General features: G+C 45.5%; 1 protein-coding gene across 2 annotated transcripts in view; it reads left to right on the top strand.

Annotated features, from left to right (window-relative positions):
* LOC109908966 (uncharacterized) overlaps positions 1-26,778 on the top strand; it is a 48,688-nt gene that overhangs the window by 8,933 nt on the left and 12,977 nt on the right. The window contains exon 1 of one of the 2 annotated variants that reach the window (XM_020507788.2): positions 15,262-15,763. The exons of the other annotated variant lie outside the window; for it this stretch is intronic. Coding sequence (XP_020363377.1) covers positions 15,636-15,763 — 128 coding nt within the window. The 5' untranslated portion in view covers positions 15,262-15,635. Of the gene's footprint in view, positions 1-15,261; positions 15,764-26,778 lie in introns of those variants that run through there. 2 annotated transcript variants of the gene reach the window in all.

The following is a 26,778-nucleotide window of genomic DNA, read 5'->3' as shown; positions in this document are numbered from 1 at the left end:
AAACTGACCCCAGCCCCCCGACACATAAACTACTGCAGCATAAATAGAATTCTCCTTTGATTTATGTTAAACATCCTAAAGATTGTTCTATACATCGTTTGACATGTTTCTACGGACTGTAACAGAACTTTTGGACTTTTCGTCTGGCCCTACTGCTCGCGCCTCATGAAGATGGATTACTGGGCTGAACGCGCCAACAACAAGGAGGAATTTGGACATAAATTATGGACTTTATCGAATAAATCAAACATTTATTGTGGAACTGGGATTCCTGGGAGTGCATTCTGATGAAGATCATCAAAGGTAAGTGAATATTTATAATGCTATTTCTGACTAATGTTGACTCCACAACATGGCGGATATTTCTTTGGCTGGTTTCGTCTCTGAGCGCCGTACTCAGATTATTGCATGGTGTGCTTTTTCTGTGAAATATGACACAGCGGTTGCATTAAGGAGAAGTCTGTCTTTAATTCTGTGAATAACATTTGTATCTTTTATCAATGATTATGAGTATTTTGGTAAATTTAATGTGGCTCTCTGCAAAATCACTGGATGTTTTGGAAGCAAAACATTACTGAAAGTAACGCGCCAATGTAAACTGAGATTTTTGGATATAAATATGCACTTTATCGAACAAAACATACATGATGTCCTACGAGTGTCATCTGATGAAGATCATCAAAGGTTAGTGATTACTTGTATCAATATTTCTGCTTTCTGTGACTCCTATCTTTGGCTGGAGAAATTGTTGTTTTTGTGACTTGGCTCTGACCTAACAATCTTATGTTGTGCTTTCGCAGTCAATCCTTTTTGAAATATTACACGATGGGTAGATTTACAAGAAGTTTCTTTCATTTGGTGTATTGCACTTGTTAATGTGTGAAAGTTACATATCTCTAAAGATATATATTTTTGAATTTCAGCGGAATGTTGTCGAGGGGTGCCGCTAGCGGAACCCCTAGCCATAAGAATTAACCAGGTGAAATTGTCACTTCTCTTGCGTTTATTGCACGCAGAGTCAGGGTGTATGCAGCAGTTTGGGCCGCCTGGCTCGTTGCTAACTAATTTGCCAGAATTTTACGTTATTATGACATAACATTGAAGGTTGTGCAATGTAACAGGAATATTTCGACTTATGCATGCCACCCGTTAGATAAAATACGGAATGGTTCCATATTTCACTGAAAGACTAAATGTTTTGTTTTCGAGATGATAGTTTCCGGATTCGACCATATAAATGACCTAAGGCTCGTATTTCTGTGTGTTATTATGTTATAATTAAGTCTATGATTTGATAGAGCAGTCTGACTGAGCGACGATAGGCACCAGCAGGCTCGTAAGCATTCATTCAAACAGCAATTTAGTGCAGTTTGCCAGCAGCTCTTCGCAATGCTTCAAGCATTGCGCTGTTTATGACTTCAAGCCTAACAACTCCCGAGATTAGGCTGGTGTAACCGATGTGAAATGGCTAGCTAGTTAGCGGGGTGCGGGCTAATAGCATTTCAAACGTCACTCGCTCTGAGACTTGGAGTAGTTGTTCCCCTTGCTCTGCATGGGTAACGCTGCTTCGAGGGTGGCTGTTGTCGATGTGTTCCTGGTTCGAGCCCAGGGAGGAGCGAGGAGAGGGACGGAAACTATACTGTTACACTGGCAATACTAAAGTGCCTATAAGAACATCCAATAGTCAAAGATATATGAAATACAAAATGGTATAGAGGGAAATAGTCCTATAATAACTACAACTTAAAACTTCTTACCTGGGAATATTGAAGACTCATGTTAAAAGGAACCACCAGCTTTCATATGTTCTCATGTTCTGAGCAAGGAACTGAAAAGTTAGCTTTCTTACATAGCACATACTGCACTTTTACTTTCTTCTCCAACACTTTGTTTTTGCATTATTTAAACCAAATTGAACATGTTTCATTATTTAATTGAGGCTAAATTGATTTTATTGATGTATTATATTAAGTTAATAAGTGTTCATTCAGTATTGTTGTTATTGTCATTATTACAACCCCCCAAAAATTGGCCCATTTTTAATCGGTATCAGCTTTTTTTTGGGTCCTCCAATTATCGGTATCGGCGTTAAAATCATAATCGGTCAACTTCTAGTTTGTGCCCATAGGTGACGTTGTTGCTGGTTATGTCTGGTTAGGACCTGCCTTACCAACATGCCTACAAGCCCTCAGTCCAGCCTCTCTGACTATTGCAGACAGTCTGAGCACTGATGGAGGGATTGTGCGTTCCTGGTGTAATTTGGGCAGATGTTGTTGCCATCCTGTACCTGTCCCAAAGGGTGTGGTGTTCGGATGTACCGATCCTGTGCAGGTGTTGTTACACTTGGTCTGCCACTGCGAGAACGATCAGCTGTCCGTCCTGTCTCCCTGTAGCGCTGTCTTAGGCGTCTCACGGTACGGACTTTGCAATTTATTGCCCTGGCCACATCTGTCCTTGTGCCTCCTTGCAGCATGCCTAAGGCACGTTCACGCAGATGAGCAGGGACCCTGGGCATCTTTCTTTTGATGTTTTTGTCAGTAGAAAGGCCTCTTTAGTGTCCTAAGTTTTTGTAACTGTGAACTTAATTGCCTATCGTCTGTAAGCTGTTAGTGTCTTAATGACTGTTCCACAGGTGCATGTTCATTAATTGTTTATAGTTCATTGAATAAGCATGGAGAACTGTTTAAACCCGTTTACAAATGAAGATCTGTGAAGTTATTTGGATTTTCACACACTTATTTTGAAAGACAGGGTCCTGAAAAGGGGATGTTTATTATTATTTTTTTTTATGAGTTTAGGTTAGGCTGTAGGTTATAATGGGTTATCCTATAGGTTATTAGCCCATAGGCTAACCTATTGTATAGTCTATAGGCCCGGGGATCATCAACTAGATTTAGCTGCAGGACAATTTTCTTTTTTTGCTGGAGTGAATGGTTGGGGATCAGAACATAATTACGTAATTTGTAGACTGCAATTTGACAGCAAGAAGCCCAAACGGATATAAAATTTGACTAAAACATAATCATTTCTAACTTTGCTTACATTTGTATACAATCACGTGACTCCCTGTTGTGCGTGGGAATACTTGATCCGATTTCTTAAAATAAAATAACTTGGAGTAGATTTCCTGGTGTTTGCAGTCAATAAAAATTCCACAGAAACAAACTATGTATACAGTGCATTTGGAAAGTATTCAGACCCCTTGCTATGAGACTCGAAATTGAGCTCCGGTGCATCCTGTTTCTATTGATCATCCTTGATGTTTATACATCTTGGAGTCCACCTGTGGTAAATTCAATTGATTGGACATGATTTGGAAAGGCACACACCTGTCTATATAAGGTCCCACAGTTGACAGTGCATGTCAGAGCAAAAGCCAAGACATGAGGTCAAAGGAATTGTCCGTAGAGTTCTGAGACAGGATTGTGTCAAGGCACAGATCTGGGGAAGGTCGCCAAAACATTTCTGCAGCACTGAAGGTCCCCAAGAACACAGTGGCTTCCATCATTCTTAAATGGAAGACGTTTGGAACCACAAAGACTCTTCCTACAGCTGGCTGCCTGGCCAAACTGAGAAATCGGGGGAGAAGGACCTTGGTCAGGGAGGTGACCAAGAACCCGATGGTCACTCTGACAGAGCTCCAGAGTTCCTCTGTGGAGATGGGAGAACCTTCCAGAAGGACAACCATCTCTGCAGCACTCCACCAATCAGGCCTTTCTGGTAGTGGGCAGACCGAAGCCACTCCTCAGTAAAAGGCACATGACAACCCGCATGGAGTTTTCCAAAAAGGAACCTAAAGGACTCTGACCATGAGAAACAAGATTCTCTGGACTGATGATTGAGCTCTTTGGCCCGAATGCCAAGCGTCACATCTGGATGGAACCTGGCACCATCCCTACGGTGAAGAATAGTGGGGGCAGCATCATAACGCTGTGGAGATGTTATTCAGCGGCAGGGACTGGGAGACTAGTCAGGATCGAGGGAAAGATGAACTGAGCAAAGTACAGAGGGATACTTGATCATACCCTGCTCCAGAGCACTAAGTGCCTCAGACTCTGGAGAAGAAGGTTCACCTTCCAACAGGACAATGACCCGAAGCACACTGCCAAGACAATGCAGGGGTGCCTTCGGGACATGTATCTGAATGTTCTTGAGCTTTGCACCCATCTCCCATTTTTCTCTGCAGATCCTCTAAAGCTCTGTCGTGTTGGATGGGGAGCGTTGCTGCAGAGCTATTTTCAGGTCTCTCCAGATATGTTTGATCGGGTTCAAGTCCAGGCTCTCGCTGGGTCACTCAAGACCATTCGGTGACTTGTCCCGAATCCACTCCTGCATTGTCTTGCCAGTATGCTTAGGGTTGTTGTCTTTAGCACACAGCCAAGTCATGAGGTCTAAGGAATTGTCCATAGAGCTCTGAGACAGGATTGTGTCGCGGCACGGATCTGGGGAAGGGTACCAAATAATTCCTGCAACATTGAAGGTCCCCAAGAACACCATTCACCAAGACTCTTTCTAGAGCTGGCTGCCCAGAGTTCCTCTGTGGAGATTGGAGAACCTTCCTGGAGAACAACCATCTCTACAGCACTCCACCAATCAGGCCTTTGTGGTAGAGTGAGTAGGTGTGTTAAAATTTTATACTGGTGCTGTATAATTATATATTTGAGATTCTTCAAAGTAGCCACGCTTTGCCTTGATAGCTTTGCACACTCTTGGCATTCTGTCAACCAGCTTCATGAGGTAGTCCCCTGGAATGCATTTCAATTAACAGGTGTGCCTTGTTAAAAGTGAATTTGTGGAATGTCTTTCCTTAATGCGTTTGAGCCTATCAGTTCTGTTGTGACAAGGTAGGGGTTGTATACAGAAGATAGCACTATTTGGTAAAAGACCAAGTCCATATTACGGCAAGATCAGCTCAAATAAGCAAAGAGAAACAACAGTCCATTACTGTAAGATATGAAGGTCAGTCAATCTGAAAAATTTCAAGAACTTTGGAGGTTTCTTCAAGAGCAGTCACAAGAACCATCAAGTGCTATGATGAAACTGAAACTCATGAGGACAGCCACAGGAAAGGAAGACCCAAAGTTACCTCTAATGTACAGAGTTACTAGCCTCAGAAATTGCAGCCCAAATATAATGCTTCGGCGTTCAAGTAATGGACACATCTCAACTTCAACTGTTCAGAGGAGAATGAGTGAATCAGGCCTTCATGATTGAATTGTTGCAAAGAAGCCACTACTAAAGGACACCAATAATAAGACTTGTGCCAGGAAACACAAGAAATTGACGTTAGACCGGTGGAAATCTATCCTTTGGTCTGACGAGTCCAAATTTGAGATTTTTGGTTCCAACCACCGTGTCTTTGTGAGATGCAGAGTAGGTGAACGGATTATCTTTGCACCGTGAAGCATTGCGGTATGATAGTGTGGGGGGGCTTTGCTGGTGACACTGTCAGTGATTTATTTAGAATTCAAGGCACACTTATGCAGCATGGCTACCACAGCATTCTGCAGCGATATGCCATCCCACCTGGTTTGGGCTTAGTGGGACTATCATTTGTTTTTCAACAGGACAATGACTCAAAACACACCGGCAGGTTGTGTAAGGGCTATTTGACCAAGAAGGAGAGTGATGGAGTGCTGCATCAGATGACATCTCATCCACAATCACCTGACCTCAACCCAATTGAGATGGTTCTACATGATTCTGTTTGTTATTTCATAATTTTGACGTCTTCACTATTATTCTACAATGTAGGATATAGTCAAAATAAAGAAAAACCCTTGAATGAGTAGGTGTGTCCAAACCTTACATACATGTATTATTTCTTAGCTCAAAACTCGAGGGGCCAAGTAAAAACCACCTATGGGCCAAATTGGTTAATGAACCCTGCTATAGGCTGATAGGACCTGGTTATATAGTACCCTTGGAACTGACAAACAAGGGCGTGTGTTTTGTCTGGGTTTGAGAATCGGCCTAATGTCAAGTATTGTTCTCGTCAGTAGATTTTCACCTGAACTCTCAATCATAGGACCTTCAGAAATTCACGTCATGATAATGATATTACATAGAATTAATTACTTGACGACAGAGCTGATTGTTGTAACGAGCCTAACTTTACACAGTCGTGGAAAAAGCCATTGTCTTTGGAAAGCTAGTCGGCATTATAAAGTCTGCTGTACTAACTACTTATAGGCCTATTCAGCTGTCATGGCTGTTTTATGTTCTCATGTTCCTGTTATGTACACCTAACCCTTGCAATGTAGCATATTTTCTGTGCATTGATTTAATTTGACTTCTGGTCAGGAATTAGTCTATTGAATTCTGATAATGCAAGGTAGGAATCAGAGTTCTCCATACCAGTGCAGTTCTAGTTTGCAAACATACTGGCTCCACCACTGTGAACTGTTAGGCTTCATGCTGAGAAGGAGCCAACATGACATTGTGTGCATTTGGCCAGTACAACCCCATAACAGAACATTTAACGCCCATTATGCTTTGCACTGACTTCACTCTGCACTCCAATGCTGCAGGACATGTGGGCTCAATTATCTATTAGGTAATACTATTGCGATGGTGAGGTCATTTCCCCCCCCCCCCCCGCCCTGCCCATTCAATGTCCTCTGTGAGAGTGTTCAGATCTTGGGCTATTTTGTCATTTGGCTGCCTCTTTTGCCAATTCCTCCCCCCCAACTCCTCCTCACCCAACCCCTTTATTGTAACAGCCTGACCCCCTCATTGGTTATGTAACAAGAAGCCCAAATTATCAGTTACATACATACATACATACATACAAGGATTCCAGTACTAGAAATACATTGAAGGCAATGTTTCAGGGGGAAACATTGTGCGGTACTCAATGTTTTCACGTTTTGCTTAATCTTTACCAGTTATGGTAAGAGTGCCAATATCATCTATTCTGTGCCACGCACAAACACGCACGCGAAAGACACGACAGCTGTTGGTCCCACGGCTCTGATTTGAAATGTAACGTACTTTAATACATTAATCTGTGCTCTGGCTGTGTGACGTGTATGCACGGCGATGAATGTCAAGGACAGCATACTATATAGGACAGGCCTAGGTCTACTTCATTGTCGTTTAATAGTAAGGAGAGGGCTGTTGGACTGCAGGACTATTGAGGGGGAGAAGGGATCGGCTATAGGATGTTCAGCATCCTCTCTGTGACCCTGTATTCATTGTTATCAGTAGGCATTTCCTTTCAACTGTTAACGTCAACATGGCTCTCGTGAGATTTGAGATGGTAGACACACTGATGTGCAGGGCCGTGCACAGACCTTTCAGCGGGCAGGTTTTTAAAAAACCTTTAAACGCCTTTAAAAATCTCAATTCATAACATACCTGCTGTATAGATTTGTGGTATTTTTTTATTTATTATTGAGCATAGGTCTGTTTATTTCTGTGACACATTCACTCGTCACTAATTATAAGCAAGCTACACTATATATACAAATGTATGTGGGCACTGCTTCAAATGAATGGATTGAGCTATTTTAGCCACACCGTTTGCTCACAGGTGTATAAAATTGAGCACACTTCCATGCAATCTCCGTAGACAAACATTGGCAGTAGAACGGCCTTACTAAAGAGCTCCGAATTCCAAACTGCCTCTGGAAGCAATGGCGGCACAGAACTGTTTGTCAGGAGATTCATAAAATGGGTTTCTATGGCCGAGCAGCCGCACACAAGCCTAAGATCACCATGTGCAATGCCAAGCGTCGGCTGAAGTGGTGTAAAGCTCGTCGCCATTGAACTCTGGAGCACAGGGATGCAAACTAGTCACCTTTTGGCAGAATTTGCCGTTTTTAAGCCAAAATAGGTCACCTGTGATTCGTGTAGATTTTTGTGACTGGGGTCTTCTCTAATATGTACATTTGGGTCACTAGTGGCTGTAAGCAAACCAGTGATGCGCGTTTAGGAGCAATTCTATCTATATCCAAGGCTCGAGCCTGGGCTCAGCCAGCCATTCACATAAGAACAGGATGCAGCACACGAATGAAGAGACAACCAACTTGCTAGTTACAGCATCAGTGCGCGTTCTGGAAAGACAGCGGAGAGTGGAAAGGCAGTTTGATTTGGTGATGAAGCGTACTTCATGAGCTGTAACCAAAAAACGGGTTTTTGGAAAGTTTGAGGTGAGGGAGCAAGTGTGATGGAACACGTTTTGTTAGCATTAAGTACTTATCTTGCTACAGTAGCTGGATCAAATTATCTGTTAGCTAGCCAGAGAAATGTTGAGCAACATTATCTAACTTAGCTGATCAAATAATTGAGTTTGATGTGAAAATTAGCTTGCTAACGTTACATCAGATAAGATAACTTTAATGTTCCCGAGGAACCAGTTAGCTATAGTGTTAACTGGTGTGTATTATTCCTTGCCGTTCCTCAAGCTATAACGTCAACGTAAACTCACTCACTTTTGTACATCACCTTGGTCCGTACAATTAACCTTATTTTTGCGCCCAAAAAACATAATACTTTCAGATCAACTGTAAAATCAATGTAAAACACAATTTCTCTCCTTTCCAGCAAAATCAATGACGAGACCTTCATGATTCCCATAATTCAAGAAGGCAATGAGCTCCGTCTGGTCTTTAAAAAAAATTGCGGGTGGGCAGCGAAGGCTACGAAGTGATTGTGAAAGGGGGAAATTTTTTCGCCCGATTTTGTTCCACGAATCAACTTTAAAATGTAAATAAAACAAGTTGTTTATGTAATGTCTCATCACTTACCTGTTTGTCGAATTTGAAAAGGGGTTTAGGGCTGCGCTAACGTTAGCCTCACAAGTGAACTGCAGCTGTTCCGACTTTTGAGTCATGATGGCTCGCAGTAATGACGTGCAAAAAATGCAATTGGCACCCTAGTCCATGAAATATTAGCAATAATTATATTAATTTAGACAAGAATGATGAAGTTTTCTTACAAGTGTATATTGTTAAGCATGATTTTAATCTGCGAGAGAAGGGCTACCCCTGGTGGAAAGAGGCTGTACGGCACAAAATTGTTGCAAATGCGCGCTGTACATTACGTAGTGACACGTCAGGATGTAACGTACAGTGTCAGAGGGGTCCGTTTTTTTCATCTCTTCTCCAATACTGTTAGTCCATTACCATGTCAATCAACGCTGAATCGAAACGTAGTTCACAACCCGGATTTTGATGCCAACACAGTCACGACAGTCGTTTTCATTGCAGCCTCGTTTGAATGTCGCGGTTACGCACATTTGTACGGAATGGGGTGAGTTTACGTTAGTTGCTCACTGGACTCTGGGCAATCCTGTGAAATGTTAACTGGTTAGTTCATAGCTTGCTAATGTTTTCCCTCTGGTTAATTTTCAGAATGGGATAATTAGGTGAAAAATGAGGCGTTGCTTGTTACACAAGTGGATTCAGGGATCAAGTGTAGCTGGGCCTGGCTTAAACTGGATGCCGACAGAGGTGAAAGGAACACCACACTTTCCCACTTTTTTTCAATGAGGTGTAGAAAAAGGGGTATGCCAAGTGTACTCTCTGCCTGAAAGAGATCAATTATACCAACAAAGGGTCTCATTCTCTGCTGTTGGCACATTGTAGAACAGATGTACACAGGCAAAGTGTAGAACGTACTAATGCTCAGTGTAGCCCATTTTATATATTGCTTTTGTTGTTGCACTTGACATACTGTAACATTTTTGTGAGGGGGGGATTATTAAAATGTTTTACTTAGTGAATGTTATTTTTACACATGTAGCTTTGTGCAATTAATCAATGTGTACTATAGTGGCCATTATAATAGAGCAAAAATAGAATACCTGTTTAATTTTCTACTTTAAGATGTTTCTTTCCCAAGTGCGATATTTTAGATTGTGTGGTCACGAGCGTTCTATTATAAAGGCTGTCATGGCAAACTGCAATATTGTGTTTTTCTCTGGACTTGAGTGTCATTTGCAGTGAAGTCTAGGCAAGAAACATCATTGGATTGTTTTCCTTCAAATGTTTAGCTATGAGTTTGGTTCACAATAACCTTTTTATTTTACACACAGAGACTGATCATATTCTTTGTTGGTTAGTTAGTACACAGTTAACCTGCATTTCAAGACGGGATCCAGCCTAAAAGTCACTAGAAATGTTAGCATTTTAAAGCTAATAAAACATTTTAAAGTACCCTCCTAGCAGTGTTTTTAGTGTGGGGGGGGCACCTTTTTGGATCCTCACTGGGGCTGTTTTTCATGGTTTGGTCTAGGGCCCTTAATGCTAGTGAAAGGAAATCTTAACGCTACAGCATACAATGACCATTCTAGACGATTCTTTGCTTCCAGCATTGTGGCAACAGTTTGGGGAGGACCCTTTCATGTTTCAGCATGACAATGCCCCCGTGCATAATGTGAGGTCAATACAGAAATGGATTGTCGAGATCGGCGTGGAAGAAGTTGACTGGCCTGCACAGAGCCCTGACCTCAACCCCATCGAACACCTTTGGGATGAACTGGAACGCCGACTGCAAGCCAGGCCTAATTGCCCGACCTCACTAATGCTCTTGTGGCTGAATGGTAGCATGTCCCGCAGCAATGTTCCAACAACAAGTGGGAAGCCTTCCCAAAAGAGTGGGCTGTTCGAGCGGCAAAGGGAGGACCTACTCCATATTAATGTCCATGATTTTGTAATGAAATGTTCGACGAGCAGGTGTCCACATACTTTCAGTTATGTAGTTACAGTGCTTCCTAAAGACATGATTGACGTTGGGAAAAGAGGATGGGCGATCAGCTGATCAATTGATGCTGATGAAACCAAGTTAACTAGCTCGATTTTATTTTACTGATGTGATTTTTACTGAGTTGGTGATTTATCTTCGACGCTGTATCAATAACTTCATAATATTATATTCATCTTCATGATATATGGCGATTTTAGCTAGTCTTGACTACCGGTGTTGCTGCTGCCGACTGAAGAAGGGATGGAGTTGAGTCGGCGGGTCGTTGATGCAGCCAATCCCCTCTACCTCTCTGTTGTGCGTTTCAGCCAACCAGATCGAATATTGACGATGTAAATCAATTGATAATCAAATGTTATGCTTCTGTGGCAGTACTGTTGCTATTCAAACGAGGTAGCTAGCTCCACACACACTCAATCGGTGACTACATCTCAAGCCATGCATGTTTGGATAATGGGTGTGCACAATCCTAGTGATATGCGGACTTGGTAACAGGTGCAACCGGGCGTGCGCAAGCGCTGTACATGGCAGACCAACAGGCGCAACCAACGGACGGGGTGGCGAACTTCACAACGACTTGCGGGCAATGGGTTCAGAACAACAACTTTATTTAAAAAATAAATTACCACCACCCAAAAGGGCACTTGGCGAGTGGGAGGGGCGGAGGTTGGCTATATCATCTATGCAGCGTCTCAGTTGTGGCTGGCAGAGCAGGTTCTTCTGGATTTGGGTTACCTTGTGCTCAGTGTTCACGCAGTCCCATTACCGGTTGTGGGAAGGAAATGGCAGACGCAGCAGCCAGCAAGCTGTACATGCTGACTCAAACCCCTGGCCTGGAGTCCTCTTTCATTGCAGCCTGTTTCTCACACCTGTCTGTCAGGTGGGAACACCTCTCCTGGCTACCAGCACCGCCCTACTAACCTCCACTGACAATGATTTTTCCTGATCATATCACTGTTATCCTTCTAATTCCTGGTGCCATAAGTGTCTCGTTTTTTTTTTAACCCTTCACTTAGGTCCGAAGGTTCTCAGATCACAACCAAATAGGCGAGGTGGTAGGTAAACACATGCATTAGCCTGTGCTTGGCCTTGTATTGTTTGTCCTGTCTTACTAGTGCTGCAGTTAGTGTAGACTAAGTGTTCGGCTTGTCTCATTTCAGCCCTGTGCTTCTCCAACTAGCTCCAGTGCAGCAGGCCTATAGGAAGCAGCTGCTAGCTGGGTTTTAAGGGGTTACTTGGAGTACACAGAGACCCAGTGACTGACTGCTGCCTGTAAAACTTGACCTTTTTTCTGCTAACTCTCATTCAAAGAGCAAGAGAGGGAGACGAGCCATTGCGCACTCGGACTCACGTGTTGCCCCCACATGTTCTGACCCTATTACCAGAGTCGAAACAATGTGATTTAGTGTTGGGTCTCGCCTATTAAAAGTTGTGCAAAACATTCTGTGCCACATAACTAGCACAGATGCTGGTCACACAGTGCTTTTTAATGTGTTGTTTGGCTGGGATGATGACACAATGGGTGACTGGCTAAACCTCCTGACCTGCTGAATGGAATGGAATGGAGAAGACCATGTGACGATGCTCTCTAACCAAAGACGCCCAGCTATGTGTGTGTGTGTGTGTGTGTTTCTACGTCTCCTTCCCTGTCATGTTATTCTGAGTGCACGAGGGGTCAAGTGTTTTACACACACACACACACACACTGTAAACATGGAGTGTAACAATGTCCCACGCCGTCGCGGCTAGCCTTCTCATCTTCTCATCTCTCTGGCCACTTAGGTTTTATGACTTTAGAGAGGAACTTTCATAGTAGCTCCCTGTTTTGTGTGCCAGCTGCATGTGTTATGTAGTGTCTTGGGTAATGGCATACAGTGGGGAGTGGAAACATCAATGGTGTGTTTTGACTAAGTGCCCTACATTTGCATAATACAGCTTACAGACCTAGCCTCTCTGGAACTGAGGAAAGAGAGCATTTGGGAAAGCATTTGAAAGTACATTGGCCTCCACCATTTGAAGGGGGGGGGGGGGGGGGGCTTTCCAGTATGAGTGAGACCAAATGAAGCTATAGCTTAGTTTTTAAATGTACAATGGCCTGTTTTTATTAGGTGGACATTTAGCCATGTAAGCCTATACAATGTTTGTTTTTGGCTGAAGCGGACCAGGAATGAATGAAGGAAGGAAGTAAAGGACAGAGGAAGAGCTGTGTTCTCAGAACTATCGCCTTTGTGTACACGCATTACCGCCTTCATTCTTTTATCCAAGGCCAGGTCGTGTTGAAGTGAAATTCCTTGACTGGCTTCTCTTGGTTCGGAGACTAGGGACAAAGGGGAGCAGGAAAGAGGAGATGGAGCTGTTGACTTTCTGGGGACTCATTGTAGAGCAGACCTTAAATACTGTACGGTTGCCTGCCTTGTTTGTACAGAGACTTAGGAACATTGATGGACACCATCAGATGCACTAAAATAGCTTCCATAGAGTCCGCTTTGTCACTTAGCTCTCTGGATACTGTTGTGATTACCTCGACTAACTACTGTGTTATTGACTTGTTAATTGTTTACTCCATGTGTAACTCTGTGTTGTCTGTTCACACTGCTATGCTTTATCTTGGCCAGGTCGCAGTTGCAAGTGAGAACTTGTTCTCAACTAGCCTACCTGGTTAAATAAAGGTGAAATAAAATTTAAAAAAATAACCTGCACCCCCGCGCATTGACTCCTTACCAGTACTCCCTGTATATAGCCTCGTTATTATGTACTTTTCTTGTAACTTTTTGACTGATTTTAGATTTTTTTTAAACTTTAGTTTCAGTAAAACAATTTTTTTACTCTTTCTTGAAATGCATTGTTGTTTAAGTGCTTGTAAGTAAGCATTTCACAGTAAGGTCTACCTACACCTGTTGTATTCAGCACATGTGACAAATAAAATTTGATTTGAACTTCTGTACTTGCGCTTGAGATCTCTGTTCCACTTTTATAACGTCTCCCATTGGCATTGAGTGATATATGCAAAAGTCGAAGTTTAACACTTCTCTAAAGTCTGAAATGGGCACAAACTGTAAGTCGAGTTAAGTATATTCTTGGTAATAACAATCCCTTAACTAGCTAGCCTTTATGACATTGGGTGCATCTTAATTGTGTTTCCTTGACTCATGTCCTCTTTCCTCCTTGCCGCCTCCTCAAAACACATTGGAGGAGAAGGTCCTAGAGGAGGAATCTGACCTTCTCCTCAATGCGTTTTTGAAAAGGAAGCGAGGAGAGCGGACACGAGGAAACACAATTGATATTCCTCTCTTGTAGCCGAGTGGAGCCCAAATGATCTCAACCCCAGTGGAATAGAACAAAGTTCAGATGGGTTGTAAACACGGTGCCCTCGTGTAGCCTATTTTACACTGCTTCATAGACCTCTCACTTTCCTATTTCAAAAACTGTATATCGCTTGACAGTCTGCTCCAGATAACAGGCCAACACATGAGTCTGGCCTAAGATGAGCATCGCAAAATAGTTTTTGTATAACAATGGGGCAGATAACTTACAGGTGTGGTGCCATTTTGGTTTGAGTAGGTGTTAGAATAAGTTGATGGGCCTTTCCTACTGACATGCACCCCATGGACAATGTGTCTATAAGGTAGAAGCTTTGTGCACCTTGTATTCTTACTGACAGAGCACCTGGTCTTCCTCTCATGTGGGCCCTTGCGTAACATCTGTCTCCTGGTAAGTGTGAGAAAGGAGATCAGTCTCTCACTCCACGAATATGATCTGGTTCACCTTACATCGGATCGGAATGGCAAAAGTACAGCTCGTTTTGCAGTTTCTTCTCAAATCCAATTTACTCAGTTATTTAGCCGCGTTGTTTGAGACTTTGTCAGGTTTCTGTCCAGGTGTACTCTGTAAGGTGAAGCAGTGTCCACGAGTGCAGTCCCAAGGAGTGAGTTGTTGGTAAACACAGCTGTCACAGAACATGTGGTTGCAATGTTCAGGTCTGCCAAAAATAATGGAACCGCTTGAGTAAATGAGGGATACAAAGTATATTGTAAGCAGGTGTGGTTCCTGAGATTAAAATGATGTTAACCATATACCATGCCCGTCTGTCTCCAGATCTCAACCCAATTGAACACTTATGGGAGATTCTGGAGTGGTGCCTGAGACGGTGTTTTCCACCACCCTCAACAAAACGAACTTATTGTGTTTCTCAGGGATGAATGGGGTTTCCATCCCGCCAATAGAGTTCCAGACAGTTGTAGAATCTATGCTAAGGTGCATTGAAGCTGTTCTGGCTCACAGTGGCCCATTGCCCTATTAAGACTGTTGGTGGTTCCTTTATTTTGGCAGTTACCTGTGTGCTCGTTCTGTACTTTAACTCTTCAGCACCTCACTGTACCTGTCAGTCATAAATATGGCTGTCTTACTCTTCCACAACCTTGTCGCTGCAGGTGTGCCCAATGTGTTGTGTGTCTCCTTGTCGCCCTCCCCTCGTCTTTCCATCGGGCCCTTAGCACATGTCAGCAACTCCTCCCTCCCACGAGCTGAGTTTGTAGTGCCCGGTTGTGTCCTGTTTTAGAAGTTGAAAGCTTTTACTTTAGGACGGACACGAGTTCTCTTCATTGACAGATATTGATTATAGGTTGTTCTGACGGTGTTACGGAATTTGTGTTGCAATTAAATGATACTGTACTTCATATCCAGTAAAATGTGTTTCATAATTTTCTGATAGGCTACACTTTTTTATCTTACATACAGGATACTTTATTTTCTAGCTGCCTATTTTATAATGCCGCTAAGGAGATAGGTCGACATACATACTGTCAAATATCTATTGGGTTCGTTGGACTAATACGTGTTGACCATGGTCGGATTGGAGTGAACATTTTCGAGGATATTTGACGCCGCGGGTCTCATCAACTATCGGTCTACGGTTCGGTGGTCCAGTCATGACGCTCGGTAGTGTGTCCGCCACCGGGAGCTCGGCGGAAGGCTGCTTCTGCTCCTGCTGCGGAGTGAAAATGACACCCTCCTTCTCCGACAACGGAGTTGTGTCTCAGAACCAGATCAACCAACTGTGAGTTGTGCATTTTTTTGCGATGAATATTTTTGTGATTTTAAAATTACGAAAACTTTTCCCCACTATAATAATTTGCAAACCGGAATAATTTTCCCATGTAGTGGACATGCTATATTGAAGTTAATTTACTTTGGCTCAGTTGTCACTCTTCTCAGATGTTGCAACATTTATTGTGAAGGTATCGACCACATTTCTAATAACGTTGTGACAGTCCATCCTGACTGCATGCATTTCCCGAGAGTGACGTAACAGGATACAAGTCATCTTGACCGGGCTTCCTCTCCTGGTTGAGAAATAAAAGCACAATGGGTTATCTTTGACTGCATGGCGTAATATCTGAATCATCTACCTGGCTGTCTCCAATCTGTCTCTAATCCTGTCCGTTAGATATCCATATAAAGCATCAGTGTCTGCTCTGAACTGCCAGTCTCACTTCACCCCCCCACCCCCCTTTTTCAGGTGTATGGCTTTCCTCTGTGTCCTCTAAGCCCCTAAACTGGCTTCCCCAGGTGTATGGCTTTCCTGTGTCCTCTAAGCCCCTAAACTGGCTTCCCCAGGTGTATGGCTTTCCTCTGTGTCCTCTAAGCCCCTAAACTGGCTTCCCCAGGTGTATTGCTTTCCTGTGTCCTCTAAGCCCCTAAACTGGCTTCCCCAGGTGTATGGCTTTCCTGTGTCCTCTAAGCCCCTAAACTGGCTTCCCCAGGTGTATGGCTTTCCTCTGTGTCCCCTAAACTGGCTTCCCCAGGTGTATGGCTTTCCTCTAAGCCCCTAAACTGGCTTCCCCAGGTGTATGGCTTTCCTCTAAGCCCCTAAACTGGCTTCCCCAGGTGTATGGCTTTCCTCTGTGTCCTCTAAGCCCCTAAACTGGCTTCCCCAGGTGTATGGCTTTCCTCTGTGTCCTCTAAGCCCCTAAACTGGCTTCCCCAGGTGTATGGCTTTCCTGTGTCCTCTAAGCCCCTAAACTGGCTTCCCCAGGTGTATGGCTTTCCTCTGTGTCCTCTAAGCCCCTAAACTGGCTTCCCCAGCTGTATGGCTTTCCTCTGTGTCCTCTAAGCCCCTAAACTGGCTTCCCCAGGTGTATGGCTTTCCTCTAAGCCCCTAATCTGGCTTCCCCAGGTGTATGGCTTTCCTCTGTGTCCTCTAAGCCCCTAAACTGGCTTCCCCAGGTGTATGGCTTTCCTCTGTGTCCTCTAAGCCCCTAAACTGGCTTCCCCAGGTGTATGGCTTTCCTCTGTGTCCTCTAAGCCCCTAAACTGGCTTCCCCAGGTGTATGGCTTTCCTCTGTGTCCTCTAAGCCCCTAAACTGGCTTCCCCAGTTGTATGGCTTTCCTCTGTGTCCTCTAAGCCCCTAAACTGGCTTCCCCAGGTGTATGGCTTTCCTCTGTGTCCTCTAAGCCCCTAAACTGGCTTCCCCAGCTGTATGGCTTTCCTCTGTGTCCTCTAAGCCCCTAAACTGGCTTCCCCAGGTGTATGGCTTTCCTCTGTGTCCTCTAAGCCCCTAAACTGGCTTCCCCAGGTGTATGGCTTTCCTGTGTCCTCTAAGCCCCTAAACTGGCTTCCCCAGGTGTATGGCTTTCCTGTGTCCTCTAAGCCCCTAAACTGGCTTCCCCAGGTGTATGGCTTTCCTCTGTGTCCTCTAAGCCCCTAAACTGGCTTCCCCAGGTGTATTGCTTTCCTGTGTCCTCTAAGCCCCTAAACTGGCTTCCCCAGGTGTATGGCTTTCCTGTGTCCTCTAAGCCCCTAAACTGGCTTCCCCAGGTGTATGGCTTTCCTCTGTGTCCTCTAAGCCCCTAAACTGGCTTCCCCAGGTGTATGGCTTTCCTCTGTGTCCTCTAAGCCCCTAAACTGGCTTCCCCAGGTGTATGGCTTTCCTCTGTGTCCTCTAAGCCCCTAAACTGGCTTCCCCAGGTGTATGGCTTTCCTCTGTGTCCCCTAAACTGGCTTCCCCAGGTGTATGGCTTTCCTCTAAGCCCCTAAACTGGCTTCCCCAGGTGTATGGCTTTCCTGTGTCCTCTAAGCCCCTAAACTGGCTTCCCCAGGTGTATGGCTTTCCTCTGTGTCCCCTAAACTGGCTTCCCCAGGTGTATGGCTTTCCTCTAAGCCCCTAAACTGGCTTCCCCAGGTGTATGGCTTTCCTCTAAGCCCCTAAACTGGCTTCCCCAGGTGTATGGCTTTCCTCTGTGTCCTCTAAGCCCCTAAACTGGCTTCCCCAGGTGTATGGCTTTCCTGTGTCCTCTAAGCCCCTAAACTGGCTTCCCCAGGTGTATGGCTTTCCTCTGTGTCCTCTAAGCCCCTAAACTGGCTTCCCCAGGTGTATGGCTTTCCTCTGTGTCCCCTAAACTGGCTTCCCCAGGTGTATGGCTTTCCTCTAAGCCCCTAAACTGGCTTCCCCAGGTGTATGGCTTTCCTCTGTGTCCTCTAAGCCCCTAAACTGGCTTCCCCAGGTGTATGGCTTTCCTCTGTGTCCTCTAAGCCCCTAAACTGGCTTCCCCAGGTGTATGGCTTTCCTCTGTGTCCTCTAAGCCCCTAAACTGTCTTCCCCAGTTGTATGGCTTTCCTCTGTGTCCTCTAAGCCCCTAAACTGGCTTCCCCAGGTGTATGGCTTTCCTGTGTCCTCTAAGCCCCTAAACTGGCTTCCCCAGGTGTATGGCTTTCCTGTGTCCTCTAAGCCCCTAAACTGGCTTCCCCAGGTGTATGGCTTTCCTCTGTGTCCTCTAAGCCCCTAAACTGGCTTCCCCAGGTGTATTGCTTTCCTGTGTCCTCTAAGCCCCTAAACTGGCTTCCCCAGGTGTATGGCTTTCCTGTGTCCTCTAAGCCCCTAAACTGGTTTCCCCAGGTGTATGGCTTTCCTCTGTGTCCTCTAAGCCCCTAAACTGGCTTCCCCAGGTGTATGGCTTTCCTCTGTGTCCCCTAAACTGGCTTCCCCAGGTGTATGGCTTTCCTCTAAGCCCCTAAACTGGCTTCCCCAGGTGTATGGCTTTCCTCTGTGTCCTTTAAGCCCCTAAACTGGCTTCCCCAGGTGTATGGCTTTCCTCTGTGTCCTCTAAGCCCCTAAACTGGCTTCCCCAGGTGTATGGCTTTCCTGTGTCCTCTAAGCCCCTAAACTGGCTTCCCCAGGTGTATGGCTTTCCTGTGTCCTCTAAGCCCCTAAACTGGCTTCCCCAGGTGTATGGCTTTCCTCTGTGTCCTCTAAGCCCCTAAACTGGCTTCCCCAGGTGTATGGCTTTCCTCTGTGTCCTCTAAGCCCCTAAACTGGCTTCCCCAGGTGTATGGCTTTCCTCTGTGTCCTCTAAGACCCTAAACTGGCTTCCCCAGGTGTATGGCTTTCCTCTGTGTCCTCTAAGCCCCTAAACTGGCTTCCCCAGGTGTATGGCTTTCCTCTGTGTCCCCTAAACTGGCTTCCCCAGGTGTATGGCTTTCCTCTAAGCCCCTAAACTGGCTTCCCCAGGTGTATGGATTTCCTCTGTGTCCTCTAAGCCCCTAAACTGGCTTCCCCAGGTGTATGGCTTTCCTCTGTGTCCTCTAAGCCCCTAAACTGGCTTCCCCAGGTGTATGGCTTTCCTCTGTGTCCTCTAAGCCCCTAAACTGGCTTCCCCAGGTGTATGGCTTTCCTCTGTGTCCTCTAAGCCCCTAAACTGGCTTCCCCAGCTGTATGGCTTTCCTCTGTGTCCTCTAAGCCCCTAAACTGGCTTCCCCAGGTGTATGGCTTTCCTCTGTGTCCTCTAAGCCCCTAAACTGGCTTCCCCAGGTGTATTGCTTTCCTGTGTCCTCTAAGCCCCTAAACTGGCTTCCCCAGGTGTATGGCTTTCCTGTGTCCTCTAAGCCCCTAAACTGGCTTCCCCAGGTGTATGGCTTTCCTCTGTGTCCTCTAAGCCCCTAAACTGGCTTCCCCAGGTGTATGGCTTTCCTCTGTGTCCCCTAAACTGGCTTCCCCAGGTGTATGGCTTTCCTCTAAGCCCCTAAACTGGCTTCCCCAGGTGTATGGCTTTCCTCTAAGCCCCTAAACTGGCTTCCCCAGGTGTATGGCTTTCCTCTGTGTCCTCTAAGCCCCTAAACTGGCTTCCCCAGGTGTATGGCTTTCCTCTGTGTCCTCTAAGCCCCTAAACTGGCTTCCCCAGGTGTATGGCTTTCCTCTGTGTCCTCTAAGCCCCTAAACTGGCTTCCCCAGGTGTATGGCTTTCCTCTGTGTCCTCTAAGCCCCTAAACTGGCTTCCCCAGGTGTATGGCTTTCCTCTGTGTCCTCTAAGCCCCTAAACTGGCTTCCCCAGGTGTATGGCTTTCCTCTGTGTCCTCTAAGCCCCTAAACTGGCTTCCCCAGGTGTATGGCTTTCCTCTGTGTCCTCTAAGCCCCTAAACTGGCTTCCCCAGCTGTATGGCTTTCCTCTGTGTCCTCTAAGCCCCTAAACTGGCTTCCCCAGGTGTATGGCTTTCCTCTGTGTCCTCTAAGCCCCTAAACTGGCTTCCCCAGGTGTATTGCTTTCCTGTGTCCTCTAAGCCCCTAAACTGGCTTCCCCAGGTGTATGGCTTTCCTGTGTCCTCTAAGCCCCTAAACTGGCTTCCCCAGGTGTATGGCTTTCCTCTGTGTCCTCTAAGCCCCTAAACTGGCTTCCCCAGGTGTATGGCTTTCCTCTGTGTCCCCTAAACTGGCTTCCCCAGGTGTATGGCTTTCCTCTAAGCCCCTAAACTGGCTTCCCCAGGTGTATGGCTTTCCTCTAAGCCCCTAAACTGGCTTCCCCAGGTGTATGGCTTTCCTCTGTGTCCTCTAAGCCCCTAAACTGGCTTCCCCAGGTGTATGGCTTTCCTCTGTGTCCTCTAAGCCCCTAAACTGGCTTCCCCAGGTGTATGGCTTTCCTCTGTGTCCTCTAAGCCCCTAAACTGGCTTCCCCAGGTGTATGGCTTTCCTCTGTGTCCCCTAAACTGGCTTCCCCAGGTGTATGGCTTTCCTCTAAGCCCCTAAACTGGCTTCCCCAGGTGTATGGCTTTCCTCTAAGCCCCTAAACTGGCTTCCCCAGGTGTATGGCTTTCCTCTGTGTCCTCTAAGCCCCTAAACTGGCTTCCCCAGGTGTATGGCTTTCCTCTGTGTCCTCTAAGCCCCTAAACTGGCTTCCCCAGGTGTATGGCTTTCCTATGTGTCCTCTAAGCCCCTAAACTGGCTTCCCCAGGTGTATGGCTTTCCTCTGTGTCCTCTAAGCCCCTAAACTGGCTTCCCCAGGTGTATGGCTTTCCTCTGTGTCCTCTAAGCCCCTAAACTGGCTTCCCCAGCTGTATGGCTTTCCTCTGTGTCCTCTAAGCCCCTAAACTGGCTTCCCCAGGTATATGGCTTTCCTGTGTCCTCTAAGCCCCTAAACTGGCTTCCCCAGGTGTATGGCTTTCCTGTGTCCTCTAAGCCCCTAAACTGGCTTCCCCAGGTGTATGGCTTTCCTCTGTGTCCTCTAAGCCCCTAAACTGGCTTCCCCAGGTGTATTGCTTTCCTGTGTCCTCTAAGCCCCTAAACTGGCTTCCCCAGGTGTATGGCTTTCCTGTGTCCTCTAAGCCCCTAAACTGGCTTCCCCAGGTGTATGGCTTTCCTCTGTGTCCTCTAAGCCCCTAAACTGGCTTCCCCAGGTGTATGGCTTTCCTCTGTGTCCCCTAAACTGGCTTCCCCAGGTGTATGGCTTTCCTCTAAGCCCCTAAACTGGCTTCCCCAGGTGTATGGCTTTCCTCTGTGTCCTCTAAGCCCCTAAACTGGATTCCCCAGGTGTATGGCTTTCCTCTGTGTCCTCTAAGCCCCTAAACTGGCTTCCCCAGGTGTATGGCTTTCCTCTGTGTCCTCTAAGCCCCTAAACTGGATTCCCCAGGTGTATGGCTTTCCTCTGTGTCCTCTAAGCCCCTAAACTGGATTCCCCAGGTGTATGGCTTTCCTCTGTGTCCTCTAAGCCCCTAAACTGGCTTCCCCAGGTGTATGGCTTTCCTCTGTGTCCTCTAAGCCCCTAAACTGGCTTCCCCAGGTGTATGGCTTTCCTCTGTGTCCTCTAAGCCCCTAAACTGGCTTCCCCAGCTGTATGGCTTTCCTCTGTGTCCTCTAAGCCCCTAAACTGGCTTCCCCAGGTATATGGCTTTCCTGTGTCCTCTAAGCCCCTAAACTGGCTTCCCCAGGTGTATGGCTTTCCTGTGTCCTCTAAGCCCCTAAACTGGCTTCCCCAGGTGTATGGCTTTCCTCTGTGTCCTCTAAGCCCCTAAACTGGCTTCCCCAGGTGTATTGCTTTCCTGTGTCCTCTAAGCCCCTAAACTGGCTTCCCCAGGTGTATGGCTTTCCTGTGTCCTCTAAGCCCCTAAACTGGCTTCCCCAGGTGTATGGCTTTCCTCTGTGTCCTCTAAGCCCCTAAACTGGCTTCCCCAGGTGTATGGCTTTCCTCTGTGTCCCCTAAACTGGCTTCCCCAGGTGTATGGCTTTCCTCTAAGCCCCTAAACTGGCTTCCCCAGGTGTATGGCTTTCCTCTGTGTCCTCTAAGCCCCTAAACTGGATTCCCCAGGTGTATGGCTTTCCTCTGTGTCCTCTAAGCCCCTAAACTGGCTTCCCCAGGTGTATGGCTTTCCTCTGTGTCCTCTAAGCCCCTAAACTGGATTCCCCAGGTGTATGGCTTTCCTCTGTGTCCTCTAAGCCCCTAAACTGGATTCCCCAGGTGTATGGCAGGCATTTTGATTTTTTTTTGTGTGCTGCTTAAATATATACAATATATATTTATATCTTATCAATTATGTTTTGGCTGATTTGTTGTATTATGTGTCCTGAGAATATTCTATAGCCCATCCATCTATCTGAGTTTTTGAGTTGAAGCTTTTTGTTCTGAAGCTTTCAGCCATTCCAACTGGGCTGATTGGCTGAGGTGTTCATACTTGTTCCTCTGTTTTTATACAGTGTGAGACCAGTCATCAGATCCAGGTGGCCGGCCAGAGAATGATTTGATAGCTGCCATGTAGAACAGGTGTGAACATAATACAGGACTGATTAGAACTCACCCGTTAAGTGGAGTGCTTTGAATACAGATAAATGGCCTACCTGATGAAGGGTAGGTAGGGTGAAGGGTGGGTAGTGGGTTGTATTTGTTGTGTAGGAAGTCCATCAGATTAATTGACGTTTTTATACAGTGTGCTGTTAAGTGTCTATGTTGGAACTAGCCTAGACACCCTTGCTCCAGAGTTTTAGTCTAGATCTACAGTGTGTTTCAGGGCAGTAGCAGTTCATCAATACAGACTTGATCAGTGTTTTGGACGAACCAATGTGATATGCTTGAATCAAAAAGGCCATATCTGTGTTGCAAAATACCGCACCATCAAAGCTGCAATTAACTTCTTTTTTAAATTTATTTTTTAGCACATTCCCCTGTGACAATGACTGGCTGTCTAGGCCATGTTGGATGTTACGCAACCCGGATGTTGCTCCTGACTGAGTTTTGCATTGATTGACCATTTGCTCTGACGAGTGCTGAACGAAGACATGCAAATGTGTTGTCAGCTGTCCATTTACTAACTCTGCACTGGTTTCCATCGCTACATGGGTAGTAGTACGACTTATTTGTTTATGGGGGATATTAGATGTCATTGCTGATAGTGCGGGCCTTATCTGTAGCGTGGGTGCTTTGTAAACTCAGCAACAAAAAACACGTCCTCTTACTGTCAACTGCGTTTTTATTTTCAGCAAACTTAACATGTGTAAATATTTGTATGGACATAACAAGATTCAACAACTGCGACATAAACTGAGCAAGTTCCACAGACATGTGACTAACAGAAAAGGAGTAATGTGTCCCTGAACAAAGGGGGGTCAAAATCAAAAGTAACAGTCAGTATCTGGTGTGGCCACCAGCTGCATTAAGTACTGCAGTGCATCTCCTCCTCATGGACTGAACCAGATGTGCCAGTTCTTGCTGTGAGATGTTACCCCACTCTTCCACCAAGGCACCTGCAAGTTCCCGGACATTTCTGGGGGTGAATGGCCCTGCCCCTCACCCTCCGATCCAACAGGTCCCAGACATGCTTAATGGGATTAAGATCCGGCCTCTTTGCTGGCCATGGCAGAACACTGACATTCCTGTCTTGCAGGAAATCATGTACAGAACGAGCAGTATGGCTGGTGGCTTTGTCATACTGGAGGGTCATGTCAGGATGAGCCTCCAGGAAGGGTACCACATGAGGGAGGAGGATGTCTTCCCTGTAACGTACAACTATGAGATTGCCTGCAAAGACCTCCAGCTCAGTCCGATGATGCTGTGACACACCGCCCCAGACCATGACGGACCCTCCATCTCCAAATCGATCCTGCTCCAGAGTACAGACCTCGGTGTAACTCTCATTCCTTCGAACGATAAACACAAATCCGACTATCCCCTCTGGTGAGACAAAACCGCGACTCGTCAGTCGAGCACTTTTTGCCCATCCTGTCTGGTACAGCGACGGTGGGTTTGTGCCCATAGGCGACGTTGGTGGAGGGATTGTGCGTTCCTGGTGTAACTTGGGCAGTTGTTGCCATCCTGTACCTTTCCCGCAGGTGTGTTGTACCGATCCTGTGCAGGTGTTGTTACACGTGGTCTGCCACTGCGAGGATGATCAGCTGTCCGTCCTGTCTCCCTGTAGCGCTGTCTTAGGCATCTCACAGTACGGGCTTTGCAATTTATTGCCCTGGTCACATCTGCAGTCCTCGTGCCTCCTTGCAGCATGCCTAAGGCATGTTAAAGCAGATGAGCAAGGACCCTGGGCATCTTTCTTTTGGTGTTATTCAGAGTCTGTAGAAAGGCCTCTTTAGTGTCCTAAGTTTTCATAACTGTGACCTTAATTGCCTATCGTCTGTAAGCTGTTAGTGTCTTAATGACCGTTCCACAGGTGCATGTTCATTAATTGTTTATAGTTCATTGAATAAACATTGTTTAAACCCTTTACAATGAAGATCTGTGAAGTTATTTGGATTTTTACAAATTATCTTTGAAAGACAGGGTCCTGAAAAGGGGGTGTTTCTTTTTTTGCTGAGTTTATTTCCTCACTCACTAGTTCACTTGTGTGTATGACGAGGGCTGTCATCGTTGTTATATGGTCTGGACTAGTTAGTCATTTGAAGAGCCTAGACTTTGTTTGTCTTCATTTGAAACACAAGTACTGTACACTCTCACTGTCCCGCATAGGCACTTGTACGCCATAAATGGCACCAGATGTAAGAAAGCTAACTTCCGTGTTTTGGAGGAAAACTTTGGCCGGGTTTTAGGATGTTTTCTCTTAGCCTTGTCGGGGTAGGTAAACCACCACCTATAGGCTATATGATGGCGTCATGGTTTCCTTTTCTCGATATCTCTGTCAAACCAAACAATCCAGAAAATCAATGGGTTTTGATTTACAAACTGATTTTGTTAGTGTCTAACCGTTCTATAAATAGCCAGAGGAATGCCTGTGTGTCAGCAAGACTTTAATGTTTAACAATGGGCTGGGCTAATTGTAGGTTTACAGTGTTTGGATACTTGCTGGAAACCTGAAATCTGAACGATTTTAAGGGGGTGTGCAAAGATTGGCAGCCATACAGGGAGGCCAGATTTAAGGGGGTGTGTAAAGATTGGCAGCCATACAGGGAAGCCAGATTTAAGGGGGGGTGTAAAGATTGGCAGCCATACAGGGAAGCCAGATTTAAGGTGTGATTGTGTCATTAGTTAGTGGTCCATAATATAGGAACAACACTAAACAGAACAGGAGACATTGATGTTAATTAGATGTTTTACATGTCTGGTTCAGCAGCAGTCTAGTGAGACATTACCATGACGATGCTACTAGTAGCACTATGTAGGGAATGGGGATGTGACAAGTGTTTTGAACGTTTAAACTGCAATATTCTATAGTTTTAAACAATAAGAAAAAAAATTTAATGCCGTGGATTCACAATTCAGATAGGATCCTGTGTGTAACCTCTAGGGGGCAGTGCAGTTCAATTTACCACAATCCTGGCTACTTACCAGATGGTGTGCACCTTACTGCTGGTAGTTTATGCCGTTTTACCTTCTCTGCCATATCCCTCTATTTTCTCAGTTGTCAGCACATGGGACTCCATGTCCCACTTCTCATCGATGTGGTGGCTCGTTGCAGTGACGTATGCTTGTGCTTTATACTTGCATTGTAAAAGTTCTCCATCCAGGCAGTCGGGGTTCTTCGACATGGCTTCTTGTAGTCTTTGTTCTAGATATGCTATCAGGCCAGTGAAGAGGACATCCTCTACCGTTGACCATGTCTACGTATCAACTGAAATCATTTCTGTAATCAGCACTGATTTTTCTCGCCAGAAACGGGTTGGGGTCTCGCGGTGCCTCCTTTCCAGATGGTTAAGCATGGCACCCGCACTGCCACTGTAGCGCAATTCCGCTGTGTTTATTTAACCGCCTTTTTCATTTAACATTTATCAAAGTAAAGCCATACAGAACTTCGCTGCTGTTACTTCCCTGTCTCACTCTCTGCCACGCTTCCAACTGTTAACGACGACGTGCAGAGTGCTTTATAACCATGGGAAGTCATTTGAAAGATGCCTTTCTCCTCCTAGTAACATTACATCATTGTTGCGTTAGGTATTTGTAAAAAAATATATATATATATATTATATAATAATAATAATAATAATAATAATAATAATAATAATAATAATAAACCTTTGATAATGAATGAGCTTTGTTAGTGATAAATGCACTGTTTTTTTCGGTTTGGGTTTCTTTGTAAATGGTAATGATCCCAATGTTTTTAACTGTTCACACCCCTAGTTGGGAATAGGGTGCCATTTGGGATGCACTCTTTGATTTGCACACAGGCTGCTTTTTAATGTCTCAGCGCTGATGGGACCCCACCTTCATTCCAGTGGATTGGAGTTTGATGTAGGTGTGGTGGTAGATGAGTGATTTCCTACTCTCAGAATAGTCCTGGGGCCTTTAACTTGAATACCTCTGTCCCTGCGATGCAGCCCTATGAGGAAGCTAGGTCTGTTTACTGGAATTAGTCCCACGCCCGACGGC

This window comes from Oncorhynchus kisutch, linkage group LG18 (genome assembly GCF_002021735.2).
Source record: "Oncorhynchus kisutch isolate 150728-3 linkage group LG18, Okis_V2, whole genome shotgun sequence".
Taxonomy (NCBI): domain Eukaryota; kingdom Metazoa; phylum Chordata; class Actinopteri; order Salmoniformes; family Salmonidae; genus Oncorhynchus; species Oncorhynchus kisutch.
Note: the sequence above shows the minus strand (reverse complement) of the source record. Positions and strands in the feature narration are given on the sequence as shown.